Here is a 9286-nt window from a genome sequence, read left to right on the forward strand (position 1 = left end):
GAGTTCGTGGGAAGTTATCAAGCCAGCTTTGTTGACGGCCGCTCGACAACGGACCAGATCTTTACTGTACGACAAATCCTTCAAAAATGCCGTGAATACCAGGTCCCAACGCACCATCTGTTCGTTGATTTCAAGGCGGAATACGACAGTATAGACCGCGTAGAGCTATGGAAAATTATGGACGAGAACAGCTTCCCTGGGAAGCTTACCAGACTGATCAAAGCAACGGTGGATGGTGTGCAAAACTGTGTGAAGATATCAGGCGAACACTCCAGTTCGTTTGAATCGCTACGGGGACTAAGACAAGGTGATGGACTTTCGTGCCTGTTGTTCAACATTGCGCTAGAAGGTGCCATGCGGAGAGCGGGGTGTAACAGCCGGGGTACGATTTTCAACAGATCCAGTCAATTTATTTGTTTCGCAGATGACATGGACATTGTCGGCCGAACATTTGCAAAGGTGTACACCCGCCTGAAACGTGAAGCAACAAAAGTTGGACTGGTCTGCCGTAATCTGAAAAAGTGGCATATACGCCATTTTCCAAAAATGGTGTTAACGAGTACTACTCATCGAGCTCTTTAACAGAAAAATGGAAAACATGCATGTTGTAAAATGGCTGTTACGTCACTTTTCCAGATTACAGCAGTGGTGGTGAATGCGTCAAAGACAGTGGGAAGCAGTGTTACGATAGACGGGGATACCTTCGAGGTGGTCGAGGAATTCGTCTACCTCGGATCCTTGCTAACGGCTGATAAAAATGTTAGTCGTGAAATACGAAGGCGCATCATCTGTGGAAGTCGGGCCTACTACGGGCTCCAGAAGAAACTGCGGTCAAAAAAGATTCGCCACCGCACCAAATGTGTCATGTACAAGACGCTAATAAGACCGGTTGTCCTCTACGGACATGAAACATGGACAATGCTCGAGGAGGACTTGCAAGCACTCGGAGTATTCGAGAGACGGGTGCTTAGGACCATCTTTGGCGGTATGCAAGAAGACGGTGTGTGGCGGCGAAGAATGAACCACGAGCTCGCACAACTCTACGGCGAACCCAGTATCCAGCAGGTAGCTAAAGCCGGAAGAGTACGATGGGCAGGACATGGTGCAAGATTGCCGGACAACAACCCTGCAAAGATGGTGTTCGCTTCCGATGCGGCAGGTACGAGACGGCGTGGAGCGCAGCGAGCGAGATGGGCAGACCAGGTGCAAAACGACTTGGCGAGTGCGTATTCGAGGATGGAGAGATGCGGCCTCGAAGCGTGTATTGTGGTGTCCTAGACAACTATTAGTAGGAATTTCTGGTGGAATAACGGAGGATTTTCTGGTAGAATTTCTGGAGGAATATCCGGACGAATTCCTATAGCACAGACAAACAGACATTGAAAATCCACTCATCAAATTCATCGTCGTTCAAACACTAACGACATCTGTTGATTTTAGTTAGTTGGGCAAATCACGAACCAGATGGCGGTAGTGAGCAAACGTAGAACTAGAGCAAATCCGATGCGCGCGCCACGGGTGATTGATTGGCCAACTCATGATTATTTAAATTGACCAGTAGATCAGTGAACGATGGAAATTTGAGTGTTATGTCTGTTTGTCTGTGCCTATAGGAATTATGGATTAATTTCTGGTGGAATATCCGGAGGAATTCCTGGATAATTTCTGGGAAAATCCGAGAGAAAATCCATTTTGTCTTATTTGTCTTATTTATCTTATTTGTCTTATTTGTCTCATTTGCCTTATTTGTTTTTTTTTGTTATTATTTCACATCCTTGCTTCCCCAACATCACGACCATCACTCGAATCCTGCTTATTTGTAACCCGTGCAATAAATCTCTTATGATATTTTCCAATGTTGTTCCCTAAAACGCAAATATTTTCATATTCCTCAATCAGCTGCAGTTTGTTTATTTTGATCTCCTCAATTCGTGATTGGTCTGCGCTGCGGTATTTCTCTAGACGATCGGCTGCACGAGTGATAAATTCCTTTCCCTTTGTTGCCAGTCCCTTTTGTTCTCCGTTTACTGCAAATTCTAAAGCAATTGTAAAGTGAACAATGATGAAATATATTTTGGCGAGCTAAATCGTGCGATTTTCTTTCTCAGAGAGAGCTACCAAGTGTTTTTTTTAATGAAAATCCCTTCTCTCAGCCCTTAATGCTTTCTTCTTCCTTGTTTGTGATAGGGTAAATAGGGGAGCTATGAGTTAAAGAATCGGAACTGTTACCCTTTTAATTTTTAATTTTTATCCAGAAAAAAAAACAAAAAAAAAACAGATTAATCAATCTAGCGGCGATGATGCCTTTCTCGTGCATTGAAAAATTTCATTAGAAAAGTCAAAAAAGCATTTTGGGGGAATAGATCGCATGTTTTTGCATTAGTTTATACGCTTTGCCACCATTCTTGAAAAAAAAAACGACTTAGAATTTTTTGGGAGAAAACAATGATTTTTCAATAATTCCGGAATTCAATGTCTGATCTGGGCCAATAACAAACAATGAGACCACATTCTCCGTCGAATGAAAATTGTCCACAAAAGTGTGTTTACAAATTTTGTATACATACACACACACATACACTTACATACACACATACAGACATCACCTCGGTTCGTCGAACTGAGTCGATCAATATTTTACACTATAGGTCTTCGGCCTTCTAGTTGTTTTCTTTTAGTAATCCTATAGCCTTGGGCTAGAAGATGCATATTTTTTGTGACGATGTTTACGTATGCTTCTTTGTTATACCAACAGGACATAATTTCAGGTACAGGTACGGTACAGGTTCAGGTCAGGAGTAAGGTACTTATCATCTGAAGCTTCTTTATTTGTAGCACCAGAATTTTGTCCCAATCATTTTGTTCATAATAATCAAAATCGTCAGCAAAATAAAATTTTAATGAAGGGTTGAAAATTGTCCATAGAAAATTGTAAATAAAGAAATCAGGGTGTTAGCAATAAATAAATATAAAATTTCCACAAATAATCACTTTTAAAAGCAAAAATTGCAATCAGAAAAAAAAGGTTTGAAAAACTGTAACAGATCATACAATTTTTTTGTGGAAAATTTTGTAATTGTTTATGGCTAATATTGATTTATTTCTGGAAATTTTGTATTTTTTTCCGTGGAACATTTTGATTTCTTTATGGAGAATTCTTCTTTAATAATTGCAATTTTTGCTTTCAAAAGTGCTTATTTACTTTTGTTTGGTGGAAAATTCCTAAATGTTTGTGGAAATTTTATATTTATTTATTCCTCATACCCTGATTTCTTTATTTGCAATTTCTTAATATTTCATGGATAACTTCAATTTTTTTAGGGGAGTTTTAACTTTAATCAATCTTTTCTTGCTAGCATCTATGTTTGTGCGTAAAATTGTATTTAGATAAGTATTATTGTATGATCTGTTACAAGGATACTCCCCACGCTAATATCCTTCCGAGAATGACAGTCGTCTAGACGCTAAACAATGCCGACCCGAACATTTAGTTTCCGCACAACACAAGAGCCACCAATGATACACAACATTAACGATCGAATTTCATCAGACGATGTTAACACCTACTGACCGGAATGTTCCAACACGGCAAGGTTCACTTTCGTGTTTGCTTAGCTTGGTTCTAGACTCGGATGGATCGCAGTAAAACCGAGTCTATTGAATTATTTTTGAAATATAAAACCTTTGCTATGCTACCGGAATGCTATCAATCGTACGTTGGTGCTTCACTGGAAGGGGTGTTTTGATAAGGCGTAAACAGCAACATGCTTAAGGTAATTTCGGTGCATCTAAAGAGTTTGAGCAATTTTTCAAACCGATTTCTAATCGATAACAGGTTGCAACATTGTTGGTGGTGCTGGCTGTAGTCGCCAGTTCGCAGGCCTGGCAGGGTGGGCGCAATGGCAACGGAGGAAAGGGAGGAACAGCTGGTGAGCTGGATGGACGCAGGGAAGATCAACGTCGCGAATGGGATGCTTGGAGAGCGGAGCGACAACGAGCGCTAGATGCTGCTTGGGGAGATGGTCGCGAAGACAGGGACAATCAAGCAGATGAAGAAGGATCTAGAGAAGGACAAGATAACGAAGGTGGGGGCGAAGGGCAACTGAGAGGAGAAGGCGAAGATGGAGATGGTGATGGTGATAACCAAGGAGATGATAACGAAGGGGGCCGAGACGGGGAAGGCGATGGCGAAGGCGAACGCGGAAGTGGCGAGAATGGTGAACGCGGTGGACGTGGTAATGGAAACGGTCGTGAAGGTGGTTGGACTGTTTGGAATAATAGGCGTAATCAAGATAACCGTGGTAGACAAGGAGAAGGTGAAGGAGGTCGTCAAGAAGGGCAAGGTGGTCGAAGAAATGAACAAGGAGGTCGTCGGGAGGGTGGTCAGAATGAACAACGAGGTCGTCAAGAAGGAAATAACCGAGAGGGACAAGGAGGTCGACAAGGCGATCGGAATCGTGAAGAATCAAACCAGAATGGTCGACAGAATGGTCGGGAACGCGGTCAGGGAGATGGCCGTCAGCAAAATCGACAAGGAGAAGGACAACAGGGTAACCAAAATTCGAGCCGTCAAAGCGGACGACAGGAAAATCGTAAAGGTGGAAGACAAGGCAATGATCGAGGGGGAGAGCAGGGAAATCGCCAAGAAGCAAGAGATGGCAATAATCAAAGAGACGGACAACAAAATCGCCAAAATGGACGCCAGGAAAATGGTAATAACAGAAGTAATCAGCAAAATGGAAGACAGGATAATCGACAGGGAGGCAATCAAGGAAATCGACAGGACGGTCGACAGGGCGGACGTCAAGAAGGAAGAGAGGGTAATCAAGAAGGAAGACAAGGAAATCGCCAAGAAGGACGCCAGGGAGAAGGAAGAGATCGTCAGAATGGTCGTCAGGGTGGTAATGAAGAACGCCAGGAAGGTCGCCAGGGAGGCCGTCAAGGGCAAGAAAACCGTCGAGAGCAGACTAATGGGGTAGCTCAAAGTTATGCCAAACTGAAGATATTCAATTAACTTCCGATCAAAGGAAACATATATTTCGACACTTATCATAAATATTGCATAAATATAGTAATAAACACCTGATTGATTTAAGCCGCATCAAACAAAAGCACTGAACGCATGTTGTGTTGTTACTTTCATTTGCAAGCAAAAGCCCTACCGGTATCATGTAAATCGCCTCACTCGGCCTATTAAACGCGAAGTAGAGCATGCGTATCGAACCGAACATGGTTTGAATATGCATTAAACATGGTGCGCGAGCGCTTGCTTCCTCATTGGTATTCCTTAACATGGAGTGTAGACGTGAAAGAAACCAAAAGGGCAATGATTCGAGTTTGGTGAGTTTTCGTTTCAATTTATTGACAAATAACAACTGCAACTAGCACTAGTTCAACAATATGTTTGCTTTTGGTTAGCTTTCAGTCTATGTTAGTTAAATTTTTCGAACTTAATATAACTTAGTCCTCCTTGATGGCCACTGTTGGTAGGTTCGTCACTTACGCTATTCTCCTGCTGCTCTGGCTGGTTATGCGATTCTTCTAGTTTTTGGTTGTAAACAATGTTACCCTGCTGCTGTTCCGTCGAAGCCGGATATCCAAACACGGGAAAAACTTCGTATTCGCCGGACGCCGGACTCTGAGTCGGTTCCAGACCATCCCATTGCTCTGTTTGCTCCTCTTCAAGACTGCTTTCCTTAAGTTTCTCGAAGAATTTCGGCGATTTGTACACACCTTGATGTGACTTGGAGCTGCCGTAACCAATTTTCACAATGGGTTCATGTCGGGCCCCTGATTTATTGATTTGCACTCGGATAAGATCATCTCCTTCTGCAGATCCAAAAGTTTCCGAAGAGTCATCTTGTTGTAGTTGCTGTTGTTGTTGCAGTTGTTGCTGTAACAACTGTTGTCGTTGCAATTGTTGCTGTTGCAGCTCTTGCTGTTGTTGCTGTTGCTGTTCTAACTGTTGTCGTTGTAGCTGTTGCTGCTCAAACTGTTTTTGCTGCTGTTCCAACAACTGCTCTTGCTGCTGTTTTTCCAACTGTTGCCGATGTAACTGTTGCTGCTCCAACTGTTTTTGCTGCTGTTCCAACAACTGTTGCTGTTGCTGTTTTTCCAGCTGTTGCTGCTCGAACTGTTTTTGCTGCTGTTCTAATAACTGTTGTTGTTGCTGTTTTTCCAACTGTTGCCGCTGTAGCTGTTGCTGTTCAAACTGTTGTTGCTGTTTTTCCAACAGCTGCTGTTGTTGCTGTTGTTCCAACAACTGTTGTTCCAACAACTGTTGTTGTTTTAGCTGTTGTTGTTGTTGTTGCAATTGTTGCTGTTGATGTCCTTGCCGTTGCTCCTTTTGCTGTTCCAACTGTTGCCGTTCTAGCTGTTGCTGCTCAAACTGTTGCTGCTGCTGTTCCAACTGTTGCTGCTGTTGCTCTTCAAATTCCTCACTCTCGGTCATAGCCGTGATTGTTCGTCCACCTTGGGAACTTCTTCCGAAACCGTCAGCAGTATCAAATACATTTTCATAGCTGTCCAAGTCACTTTCTGTTAGCTCCTTCTCCAGAAAATCTTTGAACAAGCTATTGTACTGCGCTACAGTGAGGCCACCATTTTTATTAACCAACACTCGTGTCAGTTCCAGTGGATCGGTCGTCTCTTTGAGAGACTCGGTCGAAGGGTTAAACTGGGCAGCATTTTGCGCATCAGGGCGCCTGGTTCCCTTCGCTTCATCGTAGTCTTGATAGTTTTCACTGACGTACTGCCCATAGCTATCCCGCAGTCCAGGTTTGCCGTTTTCTTCAGCTGAACCAGATTCCTGCTGTAGAGCATTTCCCTTGGGTTCATTAACAGGAGTTTTTGAGATTCGCTCGAGCTGAATACGTGGGTCACCTTGGTCTTCCAGTTTAATTTGATTTGATTGTGGGTTATTATTTTGTATCGGATTGAACTGTTGCGGTCCCGTCAAATGTTGAATTCGGAAGGCGTTGTGAACGAATCCCAAATGCTGCGGTTGTGGTTGTTGGATCTGGGGCATAGGCAGCCCCCAGGGTGTTGTGGGGAAAATGAAACTAGAATGGAAGGCTTGTGGGCTCATGGGAATAGGGTTATAATCTTGAGAAATTTTATGGAAGTTTAGATTAGTTGGTGGAGTGGGTACATTCGTAGCGGACTGCACATTTTGTTTTACAACATTATTTCGTTGTTGTTGAAGATATTTTTGGGCAAGCAAGTCCTGTTGGATGGGGAATCCTGATGATTGTTTGTTTTGGTTGCCTTGATTGTTGAAGCCATTACGAATGGGTGATCCCACCAATGGTAGAGGAGTCGGAATCTGGTTTCGTTCTTCTCCTTCCGAATTTTCTCTAACTGCGTAGCCAGCGGTCGTGACTTCCACGCTATTCAGCTTGACGTTCTTCAAACTTTCCCGAACTGTCTCTTCCATGTTAGGGTAGAGATCGAATTCATTATTCAGTCGATTGTTTCCGGCACTTTGCAATATTTGCATATTACCTCCCAAAATTTCAATAACCGTTGCCTTCGCCTGTCCATCGTTCCTTGTTTTCTCGTATTTGACCAACAAATAAATGGAATTCTTGTCGTCATCATCTGGAAGTTTGATGGCTTGCCGGAAGTTGGGTACTGTCGTGACAGGCAATGGCGGAGGCGGCGGTGGTGGTGGTGGAGGCGGCGGTAAAGTTGTAGTGGTAGTCGTTGTGGTAGTGGTCGGCACAGTGGTGGTCGGTACAGTAGTGGTCGTTGTGGTTGTGGTCGAAGTGGTTGTTTGCTGTTTTGGAGATGGATCGAAAGCAATTGAACCGATGTGGTCACTACTGAAAGGGACTCTTAACTCTGGATTCCGGAAAAGTTCACTTGGGTTCACCGAGTTTAAAATGGTTAGATACGTATCTTGTTCAGGGATCAATGTCGTTCGTTGAAAATTATTGTCTTCATTGAGTTGGCTAACTGCCTGAGTTCTGATATTTCCATAATTTTCATTTTGTGTATTATAGAAAGTTATTGGTTTAGATGGGCTTTTATCAGCATCAAACCCCTGTTGCTTGACATTGGGATCGTTAGAATGTTGAGTGGTCACAAAGTTTTGATACGTTGGAGTACTTGATGTTGTCCATGTCTCTTCTTTCGGTATTTTTTGAGTGGAAGTTGGTTTTTTTAAACTTCCTTTTTTCTTCTGCCCAAATGTTGGGAACGTTTGTACAAGAACTGGATTTTTAGTCGTATTGGTTTCTGCAGTTGGCATATGAGTAGTTGTATAACTCCACGATCCGACATTCTTTGTTCTTATCATTCCCCGATCACCATTGAACCTGTGACGTTGATTTTCGATTTTCATCTCGACTTTCATCCCCCGCGAATCCCATCTTTCGCCACGTTTTCTTCCCTTTTTACGTGGTTCATAAATTTCTTCAGAAAGCGACACTTCCTTCCGATATCCGATATGTGGATTATTCTGCCCAACGGTTTCTGGTTTGTCTCGACTAGGCTCCTTGAAAGGCTTTGTGTTCACGTGCCTCTGATGGATTTCGAATGGTCCATGTCTGACACTGACTTCGTATCTGTTTTTCCGAGATGCACTTTCAGCGGTCACCAGCAGAGCTGCCAGCAATAGCACTGGTTCGAACCACTGCAATTAGAACAATAAATCACTGTATCACTGGTTCTGAATTCCGCTCATCATTAATCACTTCACTCACCTGAACCATACTGCACTCGACCGTTGAAAACTTTCACGCCTTTAGCGGCTATCAACGGACTGACCGCTTTCTCCCCGATTACCAAACTATTTATAACGTATCCCTTCAAAGCTACATAAAAACAATCGAGGAAATCAACGAAAAACAGCAAATACAGCTGATTGAACATTTGCAAAAAAAATCCTAACCACCAGTTTAAGTCGCAAGGGGAACATAAAGTAAACTCCCTGTTGCTTCATATGCATCGGCGGTGTTCGCCTATCGATCATACGAGCTACTGAAGTGATAACACGCCCAACCACCAATTTGCCGAAAGCTCGTCCAGGCCAATCGATCAGCTCAAACCCATGAGCAATTGTAAATGCATTTACTCCTCGTAATCTACGGGCTCTTGCATTTGTGGGTGGATTGCGTGTAGTTTGGTAGCCCGATTGTTGTGTGATCCACATGGGTACCGACATAAGAGCCATCAGCCGCCACACCGCACGGTAACCGTAGGGATCCAACGCGATCGAGCGAAACGCCTAGCTGCCGGCTAGACTTTGTTGAATTTGGTTTTATTTTTGCTTGTCAGCGAGTAA

The 9286-nt window shown here is 43.3% G+C and overlaps 2 protein-coding genes across 2 annotated transcripts; one reads left to right on the top strand and one right to left on the bottom strand.

Annotated features, from left to right (window-relative positions):
• The first annotated feature begins 3764 nt into the window (after positions 1-3764).
• LOC134209394 (uncharacterized) lies at positions 3765-4979 on the top strand. The gene is made up of 3 exons (XM_062685378.1): positions 3765-3773; positions 3836-4256; positions 4306-4979. Exons 1-3 carry the CDS (start codon positions 3765-3767, stop codon positions 4977-4979), a joined length of 1104 nt encoding a protein of 367 aa, XP_062541362.1.
• A 351-nt stretch (positions 4980-5330) lies between these two features.
• On the bottom strand, positions 5331-8798 carry LOC134211265 (putative uncharacterized protein DDB_G0271606). Its single transcript, XM_062687980.1, has 2 exons — positions 8706-8798; positions 5331-8635 (listed from the first exon to the last, which is right to left on the bottom strand). The coding sequence occupies exons 1-2, from the start codon at positions 8712-8714 to the stop codon at positions 5432-5434; spliced, it is 3213 nt and encodes a 1070-aa protein (XP_062543964.1). The 5' UTR covers positions 8715-8798; the 3' UTR covers positions 5331-5431.
• Positions 8799-9286: the final 488 nt, after the last annotated feature.

This window comes from Armigeres subalbatus, chromosome 2 (genome assembly GCF_024139115.2).
Source record: "Armigeres subalbatus isolate Guangzhou_Male chromosome 2, GZ_Asu_2, whole genome shotgun sequence".
Taxonomy (NCBI): domain Eukaryota; kingdom Metazoa; phylum Arthropoda; class Insecta; order Diptera; family Culicidae; genus Armigeres; species Armigeres subalbatus.

Coding starts and splice junctions, on each gene's coding strand:
- LOC134209394 (XM_062685378.1), top strand. Junction 4,257..4,305: donor TAATGGAAACGGTCGTGAAG/GTGGTTGGACTG, acceptor TAACCGTGGTAG/ACAAGGAGAAGGTGAAGGAG.